Below are 23,954 nucleotides of genomic sequence, written 5' to 3'. Positions count from 1 at the left end.
GAAAGGTAAGAAAACCATAAAATATTCATTTTGTCTTGCAACATTGCCCTTGACTTGGCAATGGGCCTGACTAACGTTCCATTGTGTTTCTTCAGGTGTAGCAGACAGACCAGAGCATGAGCATCTAATAAAGGACAGGACATTTCTAATGCTGGACAGTCCTTCACAAGTCCATGATTAAGGCAGTTAATTTTGTTCTAGTCTAAGTGCGTTTTCTCAGCCTTAGAACTTGGCTAATCTTCACAGAGATGTTGCTCCATATTCAAAAAAGTAATTCTCAACTGTTCTCTTCTTTTCTCCTCTCTCTGCTCCTGCAGCTTTCAGGATCTGAGCTCAGGACAGGAAACCTCCCCTGCTTCCACCAGATCAATCCCATAGTTTCCCAAGAGGGGGATTTGGTAATTGGGATCTTTTTATCCTTGTTCTCAGTTAAAGTGAACAGTGCAACAGGAGCAGAACTGTTTGAAAATCCTCCTAACGAAGCCTGTAAGCCTTATCAGTAAGTGCCTCACTATCTCTGTGACGTCCTTTTTCCTGTGATGATTACAAAGAAATCTTTATAGATGAAGCAGAAGGCAGGCTCATACAACATGAGTCAATAGATGCTTCCCCTCCCTTCTTGTCTCTTAATTTTTTACTGCCTTCACAGTATTCCTTATGTTTCATTGACCTTCAGTGTTAAACAGAAAAAAAAAACTATTTTCTTCTATTTCCTCCTTTTCACTCAGTATTGTTTTGACTCTGCATTCCTGACCTAATATTGATATTTAAGAATGGAAGTGGACTCTAAGACTCTTGGAATTATGTTAATACTATGAAGTTCTTGGACCCTCTGTTTCTTTTATATCCTTGGTTAGTGTTAGTGGTGTTGAATGTGCTAAAATTGGGCAAGGAGATCTGCCCCATCTACAAGATTGAAAGATCTCATATTTCCTTTCTACGTTACCCTATATGATAAACATGGAGCATAACATTTTACAGAGTCCTGGGAATTCCTACTTCAATTGAAGATGCTATATTTGTCTCAGATCCCCTACCATTGGAAGATATACCATTAGATATTCTCCCTCTTGGATTTTGTGAATTGACCATCTTCCTTGATGTTTCTTAGGACTATTTAGATGTTCCAAGTAGGCAGAGCAGTCCAGGATAGGATATCCCAACAGAGATGACTAAAGTACCCTGGGACAGAGTCTAAAACTGAGGAATCAGTAGATTTGGGGTTATTGGGAAGTCAGAGGAATACTCAGGATACAGTATAGTAAGTGTTCAGTGAGATTTACAACTGTCTTTCTGCAATGCCCACTCTTTCTCAGTGATGTCTGGAGTATTCTGATTTTCAGCAGGTCATATGTGAGGAATTCCTGTTTATCTAGTTCAGTTTTTCTAAACTGTAGCATTCCAAAAGAAGTGGAGCTATATTTCATTTATGAGATATAGACAAGATGCATTGACATTTGTGCTGATGGCCAGGTCTTAGTTTTGTGCTTCATCCTGTATCAGTTCCCTTTGTAGAAAATCTGGTTTACATAGCAGATGCTCTCTGTGAACAGCAATGTAAACATGCATATGAGCCTTTTAACTGGCACTATAGATTGGGGAATGAGACGAAAATATACCAATTCCTGGACAATTTCCCTTTGTGATAGCTGAGGAAATGTGGGTTAGCAATTAACTCTGCCATACATGGGGGAGACAGATTATGAAATAAAATGGATGATCCTTTGGCAGATGAACATTCAGACCTCTTCTTTTGTAACTTCTTACTGTCAAATGCTTCTATGGATCTATCTTACCTTCTTCATTTTTTTAACTGCTCTGAATTCCTTTTTTCCCTTTTTCTCTCTCTTTTGTATAGTTGGAAAATCTTGAACCCCTAAAAACTACATTGCCCAGGGTTCCTTTCTGTATTGACTGGAATGTTTTTCCTTTTATCTGCATTTGCATGGTCACATTTTGTATAAATTCTGAGGTTCCGCCTCTTTCTCCCTCTTTTGCTCTCTCGAGCGGGCTAGGTTAGTTTAGCACTTTTCACTCTAGTTTTTTATGTTAGTTTATTATTAATAAAATTTTATAAAATATAATAATTAGTTTTTGCAAATTAATTTTCATCTCCACATTATGATGACCTGAAGGGACAGAATTCTAAAAAATAATTTTAAGTGTTTGAGAAAAGAATAGAATGTAGAAAATTTTTGCAAAGCCCCGTGCTCTCTCAGCTTGCCTGCATCTGCCACTTGCTATTCCTGCTTCCGCTCCTGCTGCAGCTTCTCCTGTCTATCTGCTTAAGCCAGCATTCCTCACCCTCTGCCTGTGCTCTGCCCACTGCTGCTGCTGTTACTGCCAATTCAGCCTGAGAGATACCACCCAGCCTCCAGCCCGCTACCAGACCCCTCTGCCATTACAAACTGCTTTTCTTTTCCAAGAGGGTAACATATAAAAATCTTTCTGCTCCAATCCCTTCCCCCACCCCACATGGGGTTTCCAGCCTGCACTAGCCATTTTTTAAGCCAACATCTTAAACTGATTCTGGACTCCTGGCTGAGAGTGACTTGAAAGTCAGGATTTTTTTCACAAGAAGGGGACTCCTACCTTTCTTTTGAGTGAAAATAGACCAAAATCAGTAAATTTGATGTCAGTTTTGGGAAGTAAAGCTGCTTTTTTCCCTTCTCTCTCCTGACTCAGAAAACCAAGGGGTAGCCAATCCTTCAAATCAAACACCATATTGTCCTCCCTAGGAATTTTGCCCTTCTCTCGGTTTACTCTATAAACAAACTCCATTCCTTGTCTTTTTTGAGGACAAAATGCTATTACAAAGAATGTTTGAATCTCTGCAGTTTGAATTCCTAGACCTACCTAGAACATATTGGCTCCGCTTGATTTTCTTGCTCACAGTCCTTATTTTCATTACTTATTTACCATTCTGCTTCCTTCCCCTCAAGGATATGCAAAAATCTATTCTGTTTAAACTAGAAGCCAAACTGAAATATTTTAACAAAGTTTTGAAATTTTTAGATGCTCAGTGCAGAATCCTTCCTCACTATGACAAAATTCACAGTTCTGACAAACAAAATGCAAATGGATGATAAATACTGGGGGATGGGGAAATAACCTTAAAAGAGATCTGGAAGCTTATTGCTTGCTAATCATTCTCAGCGTCTCCTCTCAAGATAGTAAACAAGTCTATTGGAATTCATAAAAAAGAATTTTTGACTGCACTGCTTGTACCTTGTCATTTACTTATATTATTGTATTTCCTGATTTTTAAGTTTATCTATATTAATCTAATTAATATCTATTCTGTTATATGATTCTTTATCTGTACTATTTCTCTATGATTTAGTTGTGCCCAGTTTTGATCCTGATTGCAAGGATGAGTTCACACCAACAATGTAAAGGCAAAAGGAACCTTATTGCTAGCTCAAGCTAGGTTCCAGGCCATAAGAAACTGGTGTATTAACTCGGACCCCTTTGTGAGGGAAGCATGGGCTTTTAGGCTAGATGCAGAATGTATACAAATCCCAGAGCCTAGTTACATTGTGCCATAATGAACATCCTGTTGTTAGTAATTGTGGGTTCTTGAAAGAGTCCTGGCTAGAAAGTCCCTAGCTTGTGGTTGCTTAGTTCCTGTGTCATAACTTTGGGGTTCTTCAATTTTACTCAACAACATATCATTGTAAAAAAGTCCATAAGTCTTATGTATCCTGGATTCGTCATCTCAACTACTGAGGTCGCATGTTGCTTATACAACCTATAGAGAATTTAATGAGCTAAATATCTCAATTGTTTTTAAAGGGTCCATTTAGTAGCAGAAATGATTATTATACATCCCCACCTCCACATTTATAAAAATGAAATGGATGAGATATATAACAGTCTCATAACAGCAGAGCTGAGAAGGTGTTCCTAGGACATGGTACTCCTAGAAGGCTCCCAAGAGGGAGCATTCACTAGGTAGCAAGTGGGTTCTGGATGATTTAAAACTTTGACTCTTCAGCTTATTCTAGTCTTCCACCAGAATAACCTAAATTCTTGGTGATGTTTTAGACCCAATTGGGTTTTCATCAGCAGTTGCCAAGGTTGAAAGATTTGTTATATCTGTAGAATTTGTGAGAAGTATACATCAGTTCCTAGGTTATTTAAATATCACACAGCAAGTGGCTATATAAAAACTCATGTGAATACTATATAATAATGGGTTTGTTTGCTATTGTCAATAGCTGGGCTATTGTGAATTTTGGGAATTTGGTACTTTATTTGAATGTGCATTATCTACTCTACTATTGTTTTGTTTTTATATATCTGTTACTTTGTAAAAATCATTTTCACTCACACAGTGGTTCATGGCCAACTTTAAAAAGGAAATTAATCTCATTTTTTGATGAGGAATCTTTTTATTCTACCTCTCCTTGGCTAACACAGTATGTCACTCATTCTAAGCTATATTTTTTTATTTATAAAACATTTTTCCTTGGATTTGCAATATAGTATTTGAGTATTTTGAAGTATATATAATCATTATTAATCTTTTTCTTTTTTGATTTTGGAATAATAAAACTTTAAAGTACTTTTATTCTGATATTAATGCATACCCAAAAGGCTTTAGACTATAGAATAATGCCATTGATTGTTTAAAAAAATTATGAGACTTTGCTTAATAATTCTGTCTGATTCCCAAAGAAGGAATATAAAAAGAGACACAGGACAGTGCTAAAAAAGAACAAACCTAACCTGCATAGTGCCAATCAAGCACAAAGTCAAAGAGACCAACCAAACCCAGTGGGATTGATGTAATTTTGAGCCAATACAAGACAATTTGAACTTGTTTGGGGTTTGAGGTTGCAGCTGTTTTGATATATGTCAGAGATAAGACTCCCCTGAACCCATCAAGTATCCCACCATGCCTGCCATTCTGGTCCCTTTTTTGTCTTTTATAGTGTGACACACTTTCTGTAGTCCTGGCTACTGATCTGGTAACTGCATAATTACATAAATCACTTTAACTGGGCCCTGATTCAAGGACCTGTTATAAATTTATTTTTCCTTTACTTAGATTTTTAGACATAAGACTTTGATATTTTATATTTTATCCACAAGTTATTTTTTTCTTTTTTGTTTGGATTTTTTTGAAATTTTGGATTTTCTTTTGCCAACTCATTCATATACCTTATGACTCAAACATGTATCCCTGTGTGATTCCTATGTGTATCCCTATATCTTCCTCAGGGGGTAATGTATTATTACTCACCTCAGGGGAGACTATGTTATTGTTGTGAATTTTTATTTTAATTTGAGCCTAATTTAGAGCAGAAGACCTCTCAGAATCCAGAAGCCGAACTTTTTGAAGAAGGCACCAAGAAGATGTCTCAGAGAGCACATGGATCTGGATGCTCTATTTCTCTTTTTGGAATAAGGGAGTGACTCAGACAAACAAGAGTCACATAAAAACTTAAGGCCAATAGTCCTCACTATCTCTGGAATCACAAGAAAGGAAGAGTACAGGAACAAGGCACATAGACAGGGCTATTTTTAATATAAATTAAATGAGCTGAGTAACTGGTTGAGAACTTAATGTTGACTCACATGGCTGGGGAACTCTTCCTCCTGAAAAGCGTCCTTTTGTTGGCTTTCTTAATATTCTATGGCACTCACACCTACAGGTGGCTCCACAAAAATTACCAGCAGGCTCTGGCTCTACTGTTTGCTGTAGAGGAGATTAACAGAGATCCCCATCTGTTGCCCAACATTTCCCTGGGATTCCACCTCTACAACACCTACCACAGTGATGAGAGAACCTTGGAGAGCTCCCTGAGGTGGCTGTCTGGGCAAGGCCAGCCCGTTCCTAACTACAGCTGCAGGAAACAAGACAAGTCTGTGGCTGTTATTGGAGGAGTCACCTCAGCTCTCTCTGTCCAAATGGGCACACTACTCAATCTCTACAAGTTTCCACAGGTGAATGATATTCAATCTGACTACGCCTTTCTCTATGCCTTTATCAAATTTATATTATTATTTTTATAACAGCAACAACAATAACTAGCATTTATGAAGTCCTAATGTATTTTATATAGATACTATTATCGTTCCTCACAACAACCCTCTCAAGTGCTATTATGATCTTAATTTTCAGAGGAGTATACTAAGAAAAATTAAATTACTTATCTGGGATCATGCAGCTAAGAAGTTCCTGTGGCACAATTTGATCTTAGGGCTACTTCACACGACTTAAATCCTCTTGTCACTGCATCTTTAAGCTGCCTCAATTAACAGGGAAGATAAACTTCTCCTGGAGCATCATCCAAATTATAGACCAAGAATAGAATTGGATCCATTAAGATTCCAGTTCATAAAAGTATCTGATAAGTAACCTGGATATACTTGCCCATTATATAGATGATGTCACTAAAAAGTGGAAAGGTTAAAATATCTACACACCATTACATAATTCACTGGTGCAAGAGTAGGGATTAAAGTTTACATGCCAGGACTTCCAGTTGAAAGACTGGTCAGTCTTTCACATCTCACTCTTGGCGTTTTATCTTTTGAAATCTTTTAGTCCAATAATGTTCAACCTTAATTCACTGAGAATTGTGGTATGTACCAAAAAATGGAACATGAGCACCTGCTAAACCTATCTATAATGCTATACTAAGAAAACCATAAGTGCCTTTATGAAAATGCAGGTTCAGGAGTAAATTCATGACATTGCTCACAAATAGATAATAAACTTTATTAATGAGTACAAAAGACACAGCTATACCAGCTGTATGAGGAAACTCTTCAGAAGGCAGTTCACCTTTTTAAGACCAGAAATGGTCTTTTAGGAACATTGGCCTTGCAAGTGGGCTAATGTACATTTCAGCCAGGCTGCGTACTGAGTATTGTCATTAAATGTTAGGCATATAACTGACTGCCTTGGTAGACTGGATCCCAGAACAAAAGGAGGGATTGGCTTCATGGAATAAAAATAAAGGAAAATATGAGTCCTTGATTTAAGTGATATAGAGACCGGTTTTTATTTAGTATGGAACTAGTCCTATTAAAAGAGGAATGACTGAAAGCCTCTATCTCTGTCCCCACTCCTATTTTTAAGGCTTTACAGTTTCATTCAATATTATTTATCTCTAATATCTCTACATATACAGGTTCAGGATTAATGACCTTGGAAAAGTAGCTCAGGGAGTTTCATTGTTTCATTAGCATTGGGATTTCAGAGAGTTCTGATCATATACTTGAAGACCAGGGAAGAAAACAAAAACTGCAAGCTTAAAGGGCAAAGAGATTAACTCTTTATTGGGATTTGGAAAGCAAAGTGAGATCCCTAAATCAGGAGAACTATGTAAAAAATTCATCTTACATCTTAGTTGGCCAGAAGGTAGGCTATTGCATAAGGTTCTGAAGTGTCAGAATGGTGCATCCATTGTAAGTTAGTTCTTCCTTGATCCTGACAGGAGAGGAGGAAAGCATCTGCTTTCAGAAATTGCTAGGTTCAGCAGATTGGCCAATATTACAGTAAAGGAAAATAATAAATATTGATAGGGACATGGCAAAATTGGGACACTAATACACCATTGATGGAGCTGTGCATTGACTCAGCCATTCTGAAAGGCAATTTGGAATTATGCCCAAAGGGCTTTAAAAGAATGCCTACTCGTTGACCCAGCAATTCGACTACTAGATTTCTAGTAAAAAGAGATAATAATGAAAAATATTTGTACAAAAATATTTATAGCTACATTCTCTGTGGTGGAAAAAAAATTGGAAAATGATGGGGTGTCCCTTGATTGGGGAATATCTGTGGTATATGATGGTGATAAAATACTATTGTGCAATAAGGAAGAATAAACTGCTTGATTTCCTTATGAGCTGGAAAGACCTCCATGAGCTGATACAGAGCAAAATGAGCCCATAGATGACATTTATGTCTTCTTAAAATTGTCTGTGCATATCCCTTGACCACTTATCAATTGCGTAGTGCTTCTAATTTTTGTAAATTTGATTCAGTTCTCTATATTTTGGGGAAAAAAGATCTTTATCAGAGAAATTTCCTGTAAACCTTTTCTAGTTTCACTGGCTTCCTTTATTAGTCCTAGTTTTTTAACTCCCCTTTCTCTTATTCCATTGCCCTCCTACATCCCTGTAAAGAAACAAATATTATTATACATAACCGAGTACATACATACTTCTTTGATCCAAATCATATCAGTGATGTACTGTTGTATTCTCTCAAAATTTTATGCTGCAATATAAAAGCCCTTCCATGGGTATCTCTTTCATGTGAAATTATTTATTCCATTCTTTCTCTACCTTCTCCCTATCCCTCATGCATTCCTTTCTCTCATTCATTAATTTTTTTCATCATTCAAACATAATTAACAACTTCTAATCTATAGAGAATCTTGCCATTGAACAACATCACTGTTCTCTTGAGGACTTAGAGAGATAAATACAGAGATTTTCAGAGATTAAAATGCCCTACCTTAGACTGAAATTGGCATCATCTTTTCTGTCAACAAAAACAGTCCATTTACTAATTCACATTTTGCTTCAGTTCTCTCAGCATCACCAAGGGTTAAAGTGATCTGTTTTCTTTCTATTCCAGATCAGCTATGGCCCATTCGATTCCGTTCTTAGTGACAAGGTCCAGTTTCCTTCCCTCTATCAGATGGCCCCCAAAGACACTTCTCTCCCCCAAGGTGTTGTCCACTTAATGGTATATTTTGAATGGAACTGGATAGGACTGGTGGTCTCAGATGATATGAGAGGTGAAAAATTCCTCTGGGAAATAAGAGGGGAAATGGTAAAGAAAGGTGTTTGTGCATCCTTTACAGAAAAAATCCCTGTCAGTGAAAGAACACATACGGAATCATATGAGACCTTCATGCCCAGGATCATAACATCAGCAGTCAAAGTGATTGTCGTCCATGGTGACACAGATTCATTAATGATTTTGAGACATTCACAAGTGCCCTATTTCCAAATATGGAAGGTGTGGATTGCCACATCTCATTGGGACATTACTATGAGACCCCTCCATACTCAAGGTCATGCTTTCCATGGGGCTCTCACATTTTCATACTTAACCAGAGAAATTCCTGGATTCAAGACTTTTCTTAAGACAGTAACTCCTTTGAAATATCCAGATGATGGTTTACTTAGGGGATTCTGGCTGTCTGCTTTTAGGTGTTCAGATCAACCAGCATACCTACAACAAGAAATATGTTCGCCAAATGCTTCCTTGGAAAATTTGCCTCTGTGCTCTTTTGATATGACCATGTCTGGCTTCAGCTACACCATCTACAATTCTGTCTATGCTATGGCTTGGGCTCTCCATGAAATATCTGCAAGAAAATCAGAGACAAAATCAATGGAAAATGAAGAATATTTGGAACCTCATTCATGGCAGGTACTATTGAAAGTATGACCACATTTTAGCTATGACATACTGGAAATATATTTTGGGTATTGATGGGATGACATGGATAATGAAGTCCCTTTTACCTCCCTATTACTCTGATTAGATGTTCCTCACAGATTGCATTGTTCATTTCCAGCACTTTTGAGTTGTCATTTGAAGAATTGTTGTTTCTTTCACAGAATCTTGGATCTGGAAATGAGCTCTGGTTCCATCAAGTAGACATCCTTAAGGACTGGACTGGAAACTTTTCACAACAATTTTGTCAATATACTTCTAGTCAAGGAATAATCTATCATATCTTGATATACCTTATTCCATTTTATGGCACCTATATTTGTTGAAACAGTATTTCTCATTAGCCTATGTGGGGATGATTTGGTTATAAAATGTCCTAACTGGCTGACAACAAGCCAATAGCCATTTGTCAGAACATCTCTATCTGCTAAAGAATAATTTTCTCATTAATTCTCATTCAGAGCTCTAAAGCAATAATGGGTATGTTGGGATTCATTCTCATAAATTTTTAGAGATGGACATGTTCTCATGAATCAGTCAATTAACTCTGCACCTGCATCCCAGCTTAAAATGAACTGGAGATTCTTCTTTTCCAATTGGTTTTTAATCATTTCTTTCACCATATCCTGGAGTAGACAAACATGAATCTTATTGACTACACATCAATACATTATATAAAAAGCATTACAAAAATTAGGCAAAGAAATTGTTTAATCACATATCTCTGATATAAAAGATTCTGGGTAAAATCTCCACTCATAATTAATGGAAGCTCTTGATTTTTTCACCATTATGGAAACAGAGTCCCACCAGTACACTCCATCCAGATATCAGTCTCAAAAATTCTCCTTGGGATGTCTTTACAGTCTGAGGTAAACTCAGTTGTCTCAAAATTCTATTGAGATTTTTATGACAATTAAGTAATCTAGTCTTTCAGGAAAGAAGATATAGATATATGCATAGATAGATAGATAGATAGATAGATAGATAGATAGATAGATAGATAGATAGATAGATAGATAGATAGATAGATAGATATAGGTATATCAAGGCATAAGCATGTAATGATCACTCATAGGCTTGATCACAATATTGATCACTATGAAACCTTGAACCTCACTGACCTTGGATACCTGGCATGAAATAGTCTGGTGAACTTTTACACTGATGAACTCACCGTTTTTGACAAAATTAATTCAGACACCTAAGCACCTTTAGGCCTGCTGCAACTCAAAAGTCCTGGCCTTAATGATCTGCCAGCCTCAACCTCTCCAAAAGCAGGGATGATATCAATGTGCCTTGGTGTCCAGTAGTAGCTTCTCTTTCATTTTTAACCATTGCTGAAAGTTCTGTCTTCTGGGCCAAGTAGACATTAAAATAATCATTGCTTTATCTGATCTCCATTCAGACCTTAAATGACCATCATATTCATAAAACTATCCATGAATTTGGGGGTATCTATCATGTTAGATATTCATAGACTCTGTACTCCCTAATTCATTCCTTTCATTTCAAACCCTGTTGACCTAATCTTTAGATAGAAAGACAAATATATTTTACTAACTCTCACTTAGATACACTCCACATGTTGCCTCAGTCTTATAATTTAAGTTATGATCTAGAGAGGCAATATTTCCTAGTGATGTGAGATTGGATCTTTCATTTAGGAAGATTAGAGTTCAAATCTGGCTTTTGCCATATTCTAGGTGATCCTAGGCGACTCACTCAAATACAGACCCCATGTTACTCTCCAAAAGAATAATTTGCCAGTTAATAAGGCAACCATTGATTTGAATTAGTAGAGGAGTTGGCTCATCAGTTACCCAATCGGATGAAGGTACAGGAATCCAAACTACTCTCATCCAAAATCATTATCTCAGATCTAATATTCTGAAACATTTAGTGACATTAAACTAACAATTACCTTTTGATGTTTTGCCTTTTTCTTATTGTGTATGTAGAAGATTTTCTTTGTTTCCAAAAAATTGGAGTACTTTACCTAGACGAATATCCTGAAAATGATGCCAGAGAATGATCTAAACAGACCTTTGCAAATTAGGACATGAATAATTGAAGATTAAATTCAGGAGAAATACTTTTAAATTTCTTACACTTGGCCTAGCTTTTGAAAAAAATTAACAGAAAGGCATGGTGAAACAATCAATAAATCAATAAACATTTATTAAGTACTTACAATGTGCCAGAAACTGTACTAAATTCCGTGGATATGAAAAGAGGCAAAAAACATTCCCTACCCTAAAGAAGGTCACGATCTAATGGGAGAGACCAAAAGAAAATGAATATGTACAAATAAATAATATAGGAAATAAATGGGGAAAACCAGGAAAGAATTAGCAGAGAGAGAGAGAGCACTAGAATTAAGAGAGAGTTGAAAAAGCTTCCTGAAGATGAGATTTTAGGCAGAAGTTAAAGAAAACCAATGAATCTAGTTGTGTGGATGAGGAGAGAGAGCATATTTGAGAGAAGTCACAAAAGTGAGATCAACAGATCTTGGCAATCGATAAGATAAAGGGAGTGAGAGATACTTAAGAGTCAAGACTTAAAATGAAATTAGGAATTTTGGAGATGGAAGAGATGTTGCAGGTTCCAGAGGTTTTTTTTTCTAAATGTCCCAGGAGAAAGTCAGGTTTTAACAGGTTTCCAAATAAGACTACAAACTTCTAAAAGACTACAAAACATGTCCTGTATCTCTCATATAATGCATAGGTTGTTCTTCTAAGAGAGCCCTTCCCACAGGTACTACCGATAATTAGTATTCCTTTTCCCTTTCAGCTTCACCCTTTCCTGAAGAAAACTCACTTTACCAACAATGCTGGTGACCAGGTGTTTGTGGATGAGACTAGAAACTCTGAGGTTCAATATGCCATTATGAACTATGTGTTCTTTCTGAATGAGACAGATGCTTTGGTGAAAGTGGGACAGTTTCTCCCCAAAGCTCCATTTGGTCAAGATTTCACAATATGTGAAGATGCCATAGTGTGGGGCTGGTGGGATGCAAAGGTCAGAAATATTTTAAATGTCAGATTGATGCTTTTAAGAACAACAAGAGTTATTGACTTATTTGCTTTACTCCTTATTAATTATATTTATGAATATAGAATTAGGAGTGACTGAATCAGCAATAAAGACTTCCAGAACTCTCAGCTACAGGTGATGAGGGGATCAGACAGCTGGACAGAACATTATGTGGTTTCTTTTACTGGATCTGGATGAAAGACTCAGTTGCATTGACCATGCATTTTCAAGACACAATCCTGGGTCACAGTCCCAGGTGGAGGTTCCAGGATTTGGAGGAGCTCCAGCACACCAACACTTTCAGTGACAGAAAAACAGGGGAGCAGGGGACCCAGGTCACAGAGCCAGGGTGGGAAAGAAGGCTTGAGATCACTCCCAGAGCACAGCACAGATCAAAAGTGTATTAAAACACCTCTCCTTAGATCATACCACCTTAGAAAAAATAAAAACTAATAGATATCCAGATTGAGCTCTGAAGCTAGTGGTCCATAAGACCTGAAGCTTCCTGTCCATAGTACCCCCTTCACCACAAGAACAGTGCCAAACTTTATCCAATTTTAACCATTTTTAAGTTAAAAGGAAAGAAAAGGACTAGAAAATGAGCAAACAAAAAAGAAACATTGAAAGCTTTTTTGGTAGCATGAAAGACCAAAACAAAATTTCAGAAAAAAATCAAAGCTAATACTACATCATCCAAACCCTTAAAGAAACATTCAAGGTTATTACAAACTCAAAAAGAACATCTAAAGGAGCTCAAAAAGAATTAAAAATTAAACAACAGAGGTAGAAAAAAATTGGGTAAAAAATTAGCAATACAGGAAATTAATGAAAAAGTCTTAACAGTTTGGAAAAGAAGGCACACAAAAAAAAAATAAAGAAAAATAGTACCTAAAAAAACAGAATAAACTACTTGGTAAAAAGAGGAACGGAAATTCACTAAAGAGGAGAACTAAAAAACAAAATTGGCCTTGTGGGAAAAGATGTTCAATTTTCAGTGAAGGAAAAAACATCTTAAAAAGTAGGATTAGCCTAATGAAAAAGGAGGTATAAAACCTCACTGAAGAAAATAATTCTGTAAAAATTTTAATTCAGCAAGTGGATGCTAATGATTCCAAGAAACATTGGAAAATAATAAAACAAATTCAAAATGAAATATTAGAAAAAATAAGAAATATATCATTTTAAAAGCAATTGCCTTGAAAATAGATCCATAAAATACCATTTAAGAGTGATTGGACTACCTGAAGCCATGATCAAGAAAAGAACTATAAATAATCTTTCAAGAAATGATCAGGGTAAACTTCCCTAATATTCAGGACCACAGGCCAAAATTGAAATGGAAAGAATCCTCTGATCTCCCCCATTAAAGTCATTCCAAACTGAAAATTTCCAAAATATTATAGCCAAATTCCAGAACTCCCAGGTTAAGGAGAAAATAGTGCAAGTAGTCAAAAAGAAACAATTCAAATATTTCAAAATTACAGCCATCATAAGGAGATTTAGCAGCTTACACATTAAAGGATGGAAGTGTCTTGAATGTGATATTCAAGAGGACAAAGGAGTTTGCATTGCAACCAAGAGTCACCTACTCAGCAAAACTGAGTAAAGTCTTTCAGGGAAAATTAAGACACCAATGCACTATGGGGCAGTTGTAAACAGATTTGACTATTCTGGGGAGCAATTCAGAACTGTGAACAAAGGGCTGTGAAACCATACAGATCCTTTCACCAAGGAATACTATTACTAGGGTTTTGTTCCAAAGGTATAAAAAAAGAAAAGAAAAATATTACAAAATATTTATAACAACTCTTTTTGCAGTGGCAAAGAATTAAAAAGTGAGGAAGTGACCATTAGGGATTGGCCAAGTAAGTTGTAATATTTGATTGTAATGGAATGCTATTATATTATAAGAAATGACAACTAGAATAGTTTCAGAAAAACTTGGAAAGACTAACATGAACTGATGAAGAGTGAAGTGAGCAGAATGAGGAGAACAAAACACAATAACATCAACGTTGTTCAGTGAACAACTCCGAATGAGTTAGCTATTCTCAGCAATACAATGATCCAAGACAATCCCAAGGGACACACAGGGGAAAATGTCATCTGCCTCCAGATAAAAAACTGATGGAGATCATACCAAAGTATACTATATTTCACTTTCTTTCTTCATTTTTTTCCTCATCTTCTTCCACAAAAGGACTAATACTGAAAAATGTTTTACATGATTTTACATTTAAAATATTTATCAGATTGCTTACCATAGCACTGATGGGGGAAGAAAATGAGACAATTTAGGATTTAAAATGTTTAAAGTGCTATAAAAATTATCTTTACAAGTAATGGGGCTGAGGGGAGCAGCTAAGTGGTTCAGTGGATTGAGAGTCAAGCCTAGAGATGGGAGGGTTTGGAGTTGAATTTGACCTGACACTTCCTAGCTATGTGACCCTATGCAAGTCACTTAACCCCTAATGCCTAATTCTTCTTCTGGCTTGGAAGCAATACACAGTACTGATTCAAAGATAGAAGGCAATATAAAAAAAGACACAAGTAATCGGCTAGAAAATAAAAGAAAAAGAAAACAATTCAGGAATAGTGGTATTTGGGGCCTGTCTTTGGTCATGGAATTTCAGTAGTACAAACTTTAATTTTTCTTCTCCTCAATATATTTTAGAAGCCACTTATTTTCCAAGAAGTATTTTGTTTGGGGGGCAGCTGGATGGCTCAGTGGATTAAAAGCCAAGCCGAGAGGCAGAAGGTACTCAGTTCAAATCGAGCCTTAGATACTTCCTAGCTGTGTGACTCTGGCCAAATAATTTAACCACAATAGCCTAGTCCTTACCACTCTTCTGCCTTGGAATCAATACACAGTATTGATTCTAAAATGGAAAATTATTTTTAAAATAAAGTGGTTAATTTTTTAAAGAAATGCTTTGCTTTTATTAATTTTTTGTCTTTTGAATTTGATTCAATATTTTATTGTCTCATAAAGTCAGTGACTCCTGTTTATTCCATGCTTATTTTCAATGTTTGTGTCTTGGGTAAAGTTTTATACTTCTTGTTCAAATCTGTTTAATCATTTTGCAATTCATTCCTTGAAATCTCTCATTTCTTTTCCATTTTTCCTCTACTATTTAGATTTCATTGAAGATAGCATTTTACCTCTTTAGAAAACCCTTGGTTCATCTCTTTCAGGAATTCTAGGTGAGCTTACAGCAAACCTGTGTTTTTCTTTCAGATTTTTTCTAGATATTTTGTAGTTCTCTTCTGGTTTGTGTCTTAAACATCCACAGTATTCTAATAATTTTTTATTCTACTTTTCTTTTATTTATTTGATCATTCTTCTGATCCACATCTTTACTTTGGATGTGGCTCATGTTCACATCAGCTCTAGACATTTATGAAGGCAAAGTTTAGGATAGTCATCTTGCTGTTTTCTGGGGAGTATTGACTTCGGTGTTATTCCAGGATGTCAGGGATAATTCAGGAGAGGATATCAAGATTTCACTATTTTTGGAATGGTCTGATTCTGAATAAAGGCTGATTGTTCACTTTCTCCCATTCCCTTGACATTGCTCTGATCTGGATTTGGATTTAAGCAACAGTGGAATGATTGGATCATTTAAGCAACAGTAGAATGACTATCAACCATTTGGAAAGATTTGCTGGTTCATAATGACAGAATTTCAGCTTCTTTTGCATCCTGGAATCCTGCCCTGCTTGTTTCTCTGCAGACCTCAGACTGGAATAGAAACTGGTGCCTAGACAATGCTCTGCACTCAAGATAGGAACCAAAATGTTATCATTTTTTACTGAAAGTGCTCTTCTCATAGAACAACATAGAACCTAAGACCAACCCTTATCCCATAAGGTCGTCTATGGGCATACCTCCTCTTTCTCATTGCACTCAAAGTTTGTTAAGGGTCTATGTAAGGGTATAAGACCTGCTCTTTCTCTGGTGCACAGTCTAATATGGCAGGAAATATCCTAGGCATTTCATTTCCTAGTTTCTGTAGTTCCCTCTGTCATTTTCTATCTTCTTTTTTTCAATTTGAGATTTTTTTACACAAAATGATTAATGTGAAAAATATTTTACATAAAAAAGATATATAAAAGGAAAGGGGAAGAGAAGAGACATTTATTAAGCACCTAGTGTGTTCAACGTGCTTTTAAAAATATTTTTATACTTCCAACAATCATTTGAGGTATTAGTATTATTAAGCTCATTTGAAAGTTTAGTAAACTGAGGCAGACAAAGGTAAATTAATTTGTACAGGGCCACACAGCTGATACATTTCAGATCTTGCTGATGACAAGCTTAATATTCTATCTACACTACAAGTTACCTGTCTATGTGTAGCCATTAAGCAGAAGTTACAAAGATAAGATTCCTTTCTTCCACCCCAAATTTCAGTAGTTCTCAATAAAACATGCATATTTCACTCTCTTGTCATTTTCTTAGGTTCCCTGTGCAGTATGTAGTGACAGCTGTGGTCCTGGATTTAGGAAGACCCCTTTGGAGGGACAGCCTACCTGCTGCTTTGACTGCTCTCCATGTCCAGAAGGGGAGATTTCCAGTCAGAAGAGTAAGTTTCTGCAGGGGTCTCACTTCACACAATCCCTAACATAGAAAAAAATAGATATGTTATCCTTGTACAGTCACCTACAACAACCAGGACCATCACTGTCAGAGGAAGAGAGTGTATAAGGCCAAAGAAAATGGGAGAAATTTTCTGAAATAGTTATCGTGGGAAGGGTCCTTTGATCTCATGATGCACTGAGAAGTGTGATCTACAGGGATAAAATAATTTTATGTCTTAAGTAAAAATAACCATTATTCTTGTCTTGAACATAATGGTTAGTGTCGAGAGGGTATGTATTTCTGTATATTTGTATGAATGTCAGTGTGTATATATCTATATATATTGATAGATAGAGAGAGAGATAGATAGTGAGATAGATGGAGAGATAAATAGATATTCTATGCTGAAGTGGAAGCCTGGGTGAGGTTATCCCAGGAAGCAGAGTTCTAGACTGGCAGGAAATGAAAGGTGATGATTGAAGTGAGGTAGTCTAAGTGTCTCAGGATATACAATGTTGTTTAGGTTGAGTGATTTAAGGTGAGACTTTAGTCTAAGATCAATCTGAAAAGGCTATTAAAACAAGTTGATTTTATGTTCAAATACAGAGCAGTGACCATCACCACTACACATGGCTCTCCAGGGGAAATGGGATGTTCTCTTGATACTGTACTGCTCTCCATCATTACCACACCTGGGATTAGGGAGTGAGAGTCCAAGAGTGCCAAGAGGAGCAGATTTGTTCTGTAAGAGATGAAATTTTATGAGATGTGGTTGTTAGATTAAGGAAGCTAATATCAGGAACCAAAGGCCTGATAGCTAAAAATATGGAAAGGGGAAGAGAGTTATTAAGCTTACCCTGCTGTCCTTCTGACACCAAAATAAGGGACATAACCTGGAAGCTTTTGTGAATTAAAGCTACCTACATCAAGATGTTCTTTCTTCCCTCTCCCTTCTCCCTCTCTCTGTTCTGTCTCTCCTTCTGTTTATGTCTCTAACATTTTATCTATCTCTGTCTCTGTCTCTTTCTCTTTATCTCTCTGCCTCCATTTGCTTTGCCTCTATTTCCCTCCCTCTCTTTCTTCATCTTCCTCTCATTCCTCTTCTTTCTCTCATTATCTCTCCTCCTTCTTCCCCACTCTCAGTCCTTGCAAACGCCAGGCATGATCCACTTCAAAACTGAATTTTTTTGAACTTTGTATGTGGCTTTAACTGTGCTTCTTACCAAGTGCCTATGTCCATCTAAAAATGCAAATCTCTATCCCAGGACAAGGAAAAAATTTTTCTCTCTAGAACTACAATTCTAAAAATTCATAGTTAGGTTTTAGAACCTTTCAATTTCTGCCCACAGAGAAAAAAGTCTAAATACTGAGATATTTCTAGAGAAAAGGAGAGTTTGGTAAGAGGTGCTCAACAATGGAAACATATTTGTCCGGCCTTCGAATTGAATTGAGGATAAAGTATGTATTGTAATTCCATGCTACTGATTGTTAAATAACACCAAAGCAAGCCATGCATGTTCTTTGCTGATACTTTTTGATTTGACTGGGAGAACTAGTCCCTCAGCTGAATTTCAGAGGTATCCCCCTTAGTTGGTCAGATCCTTCAGGTAAAATTCTTGGCAGACCACATTATACTGTTTGTATCCTACTCTGGAACTTTACAAATATTTTGAGAATGAATTTATAGTACATCATCAAAAGATTTTGGCTTTGTTCTCTATACATTGCTCTAATTTGTGGATCTGGTTTTAGAGGAACATCTGCTCAGGACTGAACCAGTGTTGAAGCCCAGCAGGGTCTTCAGAGATCATCTTTTCCACACATTTTATTTCAAACATGAAATCCAGAGAAATTACATGATTCTGTGAGGTTACCAATGGACCATCCACAGACTGATACCCATTGCTCCTTACTAATAGTCCAATATTCAACTTGTATAACTTGTATCTCACATTTGATCTACAGAGTGACACAGAAAAGTCAGGCACACTAGAGAATGCTAAAAGCAGCAGGACTTTAACTTTATAGGTCATTTTAGACAATATAAAAATGGTAATGATGAGGATAGAGACTGGGACTAGATGAACCTGTGACATCACTGCTAAAGGGAAACTCACCAATCAGGAACTGCCTCTTACATTGCAGGTCAGCACCTTATTGTCTTATACTGTTCTAGAAAATTGAGGGGTTGGGTGACTCCTGTGGGATTACAAGAAAACATTTTTCAGAGGCAGGAATTGAAGCCAGGTTCTTTATTTGCAATCAGTCATCAACTATATCACATTGAATATGAAGTGACAACAGAAAATGAATAAACTCAGAAGATCAAGCAATAGGACAAAGTTAGGATGAGTAAAAATACACTTGGATCACATTGTCCAGGGAGTCAATATATCATCACAACTGGGGAAAGACTAGATGCTTATGACTCTCCCATTGGTATTACATTTAAGCCATGCCTTACACTGTTTACAAGTCAAGATAGAACAGAAAAAAGGAAAGTAGAGAAAAGTTTGACTCTCTGACAAGTTCCTAGAATGTAGACAAAGGCTATGCCCTATCATAATCTGTTTTACTGATTTGCTGTGAAAAAACCTGGGTCTCCTCCCTGTAATTAGGGATATTTATTAATTTAATGATGATGATAATGATGATAATTATTATTTTAATTAGAATTTACGTGGTGTGATTTGATTTTGTGCTTTATCTATGCTATTTCACTTGAACCTCTGTGTAGCAATATGTAACGGAATAGAATCTAGGTATTAATTCTCTCAGTAAGATTTTCACAACAAAAGCTGAGGCGTTACATTGTGCTGGAAAAGCTTCTGGCCATTTATTTAATCTATCCACTATTACTAAAGCATATCTATAGCCTTGACTCCTTGGTATTTTGATGTAATCAATTTGTAAGCATTTAAATGATGTATATTATCCTTATTTCACTGGTATGGAAACTAAGACAAAGATGAAGTGACTTGCCCATAGTCACATAATTAGTAAGTGTCTGAAGTAATATTTGAACCTAGGCATTCCTGAATCCAGGTCCTGTAGCCTTTTCATGTTGCAATTTATGTACTTAAACTTTTTAGTAAAATGACAGGGTTTCTGTAGAGATTTCTGACATCAATTGCAGACGAGGCTGTTGGGATTTTCACCTCTAATGCCACAGAGGCAATTCAATTCAGAATTTGGGACCTGTTTGGGACCTAAAAGATTCAAATACAGAGAACCATAAAAAAAGAAAGAGAGGCGAGGTGGGGTAAATCTCTAAAGATTTCATATATATGAATGGGATATTTAAAACAAGGTCAATTCACTATTCCAAAAACAAGTGAAAAACAATACAATCTATGACCCAATGAGAAATTAGGTTGAAGCTCTCTGATTAAGCCATACTATTAAAATATTATGGAATTGAATATATCATGGAAAGGCATCAATTTCCTGAACATTGACAGGACAACCAGTTACAAAGCAAAAGAGGATTTGTCATAAGAAATATTCTAGATATGCAATAAATCATCCATCAGTCACTCATTAGTCACAATGGACAGACTTTGTGAATAATGCTGGGGATACGAAGTCAAAATAGAAACATCCCTGCATTCAGAGACCTTCCTTTCTTGTGGAGGAGACAACACATATAAGCATCTGTAAAATATGCATAAAACTCATACAAATTCATTATGGGAGGAGGTGAATGAAGAGCTGGGAGGAATGAAGAAAGATTAATGCAGCAAATTCTTGCTAGAGATGTTGATGCACAATATAACAAAAACACCTTTACATTTGATACTAACAGCCTCCAATTTCCAAGTTTATTGGACTAAGATAATGAATTAAAAGGAACAGATGGCATCAGTTAAGGAAAAGGAATACAAAGAATCAATGTGATCTAAGACCAACCAATGATAAAGAATATGAAAAGACTGGGTCTAGCCTTGGGCACCATGTTATTTACTGAAGACAATGAAGCTCAGCAAAAAGAGAAGGACCAGGGGCATCTAGATAGCTCAGTGGATTAAGAACCAGACCTAGAGACAGGAAGTCCTGGTACAAATCTGACCTCAGACACTTCCTAGCTGTGTGACCCTGGGCAAGTCACTTGACCCCCATTGCCTAGCCCTTACCACTCTTCTGCCTTGGAGCCAATACACAGTCTTGACTCCAAGACTGAAGGTAAGGGTTTTAAAAAAAAGAAAAAGAGATGGACCTCTGGAGTCAGAAGAAGTTCTTACAGAAAGCATGTTGGTTTCCTATATCTGGGTATAGGAATAATTATCTGAATCTAAACTTTGAGTGTGTTTTTCTCTCTTGCAGATGCAGAACAATGTACAAAGTGCCCAGAGGATGAATATCCAAATAAGCAGAGAGATCGCTGCCTCCCCAAGGTTGTCACCTTCCTGAATGTGGAAGAACCTTTGGGGATGACTTTGACCTTCATGGCCTTCTCCCTATCTTTACTGACAGCTCTGGTTTTGGGGGTCTTTCTGAAGTTCCAAGACACTCCCATAGTCAAAGCCAATAACAGGACTCTCAGCTATACTCTCCTCATCTCCCTTATCTTCTGTTTCCTCTGCTCCCTGCTCTTCATAGGCCATCCCACCACTGCCACCTGCCTCCTACAACAAACAGTATTTGGAGTTGTCTTCACTGTGGCTGTTTCCTCCATTTTAGCCAAAACCATCATAGTGGTACTGGCTTTCAAGGGTATCAGGCCAGGGAGCAGGATACGCATGTTCATGCATCCTAGAGTGTCTGTCTATGTTGTCCTCATATGCTCAGGATTGCAAGTGATTTTCTGTGGCATTTGGTTGGGAACCTCCCCACCCTTTCCAGAGGCAGACACACACTCTCAATATGGCCACATCATCCTTAAATGCAATGAGGGTTCTGCCTTTGCTTTTCACTGTGTCTTGGGCTACATGGCCCTTCTGGCTCTGGGAAGCTTTATCGTAGCTTTTCTGGCCAGGAATCTGCCTGATACCTTCAATGAAGCCAAGTTCATCACTTTCAGTATGCTGGTGTTTTGCAGTGTCTGGGCCTCTTTTCTGCCCACATATCAGAGCACCAGAGGGAAGGCCATGGTGACTGTGGAGATCTTCTCCATCCTGGCCTCCAGTACTGGGCTACTGGGCTGCATCTTCATTCCCAAATGTTATGTGATCCTCCTGAAGACAGACAGGTATACTCAGGGACAGATCAAGAATAAATGAGATTCCAGAGGCAAGTTTGTTTTTTTCTGGAGCACAACCTTATATTTTCTGTTCCTGGAATGATGGGCTTGAAGAATAATCCACATTCATCTAGCATAGTCATATTTATCTGTTTAGGTGATGTTTGAACCCTAATTAGTATATCATGACATTCACATTCATACTTTCCAAGTTCCCCTCTAGTACATGGACCGTATCCCCCAATTTCAATGACAACTGCTCTTCTGACTATGTGGATACTAATTTTAATGATCCTGTTATCAATGCAGTGGGTTCAAACTGAGAACTTCAAATTGTCAGAATGTTAGATGCTCTCAGTGTCATCCCTTAGACAATAGGGGAGTGGGAAGCCAAGAGTTGTGAGGAAACACTCCCATTTCCAACAGCCAGTGTCAATTCCCATCAAGGATTCCTTCATACTAGATTCAACAACTTAAATGGTTGAATTCCAGGAACTTCAATGTTTTATCCTTAGCTGCACAGGTCATGTCATTTTCTTCCTCTAATATCAAATTAGCTTCCTTCTGGATCATCTGCTTTCATTTGCTGCCACAAAGACCTAACGATCTTTTAAAGTTGATTAAAGAATTATTCTCACCAGCTTACATTTGATGGGTTGATTTATTCAACCAAAATATATTAACTTCTGTGAAAAGGAATGTTGAATTGGGATATTTTTGAAGTATTTTTCCCTTTAGTCCCCAAAGAATAGTCAGATTCTAAAGTCAGAATTAAACAAGTTCACTCCACACTCTGAAAATTGCTAGGACCTCCCTTCTTTTGTTAAGACCCTAAAAAGATGAAGGAATGGCTCAGCATGGTGAACATTGACCCCTTCGAAAAGATAAGGGAGATCAGAAAACTCTCACACCCATGTTGTAGTGACTTAATGTTGGCCCAGTCACCTGGAAGGGAGGAAAGGAGCTGCTAATGTTTTCTTTGTATGGAAAAAGATCCAGCTTCTCCTGTGAGGAAGCAATAACAGAGGGGTTGAAGTCTCTGAGTTCACCTCCTGGGTGGCTGATTACCAATCACAGATGCCCTAAAATGTCAAGGAGAGTGAATGAGTGGGGAACTCGTGGATGGTATACAAAGCTGCACCAGAGGAAAGAAGCTTCTTTTCCTCTCTTTTTCCCACCCAGCCAAATTGTGGAGAGGGGCGATTGACCAGGTTAAAGTGTCTTTTTAAATTAAGGAATAGTGTTTCTGGAAAATGTCACTCCTTACTCTTTTTACCACTAATTGGGGATTGTAAGAAATAACAAAATCTCTGGACCACAATTTTAAGCTGAAAACTGACTTTTTGTGGGTAAACAGTCAGTGATCCCATCACACCATCTTTGTGATGAAAGACAAATAGTAGATGTTTATGGTTGTTTTTATGGGCTTTTGACAGTTGTAAAAAAAGCTTTGATTATCAAAACCCACATACTCAAAGCATGTTACCTAATGGCTAATAAATTCCAGTGCAAGTTCCTAGCAATTTATTGATCATATAAATAAGATGCTCAGACAAGAGGTGTCTTAGACAGACACATAAAGGTAATCAGAGTTGTCTCACTGAGTCATAAAATCTGAAGACGCTGTTATTGACATAAATTTCTATAAAAGTAAATACTATTACTTCTTTAACAACTCACACTGTAATAGCTTCTTTATGTTCTTAATAAGCAGGAGATAATAA

The 23,954-nt window shown here is 37.0% G+C and overlaps 2 protein-coding genes across 2 annotated transcripts in view; both read left to right on the top strand.

Annotated features, from left to right (window-relative positions):
* Positions 1-23,954, top strand: part of LOC123245883 (immunoglobulin lambda-1 light chain-like) — a 1,010,762-nt gene that overhangs the window by 763,295 nt on the left and 223,513 nt on the right. The window lies entirely within an intron of this gene.
* On the top strand, positions 237-22,270 carry LOC123245838 (vomeronasal type-2 receptor 26-like). Its single transcript, XM_044674837.1, has 6 exons — positions 237-499; positions 5,661-5,952; positions 8,603-9,406; positions 12,227-12,454; positions 16,932-17,055; positions 21,375-22,270. Exons 1-6 carry the CDS (start codon positions 249-251, stop codon positions 22,268-22,270), a joined length of 2,595 nt encoding a protein of 864 aa, XP_044530772.1. The 5' UTR covers positions 237-248.

Source organism: Gracilinanus agilis, chromosome 1 (assembly GCF_016433145.1).
Source record: "Gracilinanus agilis isolate LMUSP501 chromosome 1, AgileGrace, whole genome shotgun sequence".
Classification (NCBI taxonomy): Eukaryota; Metazoa; Chordata; class Mammalia; order Didelphimorphia; family Didelphidae; genus Gracilinanus; species Gracilinanus agilis.
Note: the sequence above shows the minus strand (reverse complement) of the source record. Positions and strands in the feature narration are given on the sequence as shown.

Excerpts from the sequence above, each read along its gene's own strand:
- LOC123245838 (XM_044674837.1), top strand. The coding sequence starts at position 249 with ATGTTGCTCCATATTCAAAAAAGTAATTCTCAACTGTTCTCTTCTTTT. Across the intron at positions 12,455-16,931 it reads GGGGCTGGTGGGATGCAAAG|GTTCCCTGTGCAGTATGTAG; the intron begins GTCAGAAATATT and ends TCATTTTCTTAG. Across the intron at positions 17,056-21,374 it reads GGAGATTTCCAGTCAGAAGA|ATGCAGAACAATGTACAAAG; the intron begins GTAAGTTTCTGC and ends TCTCTCTTGCAG.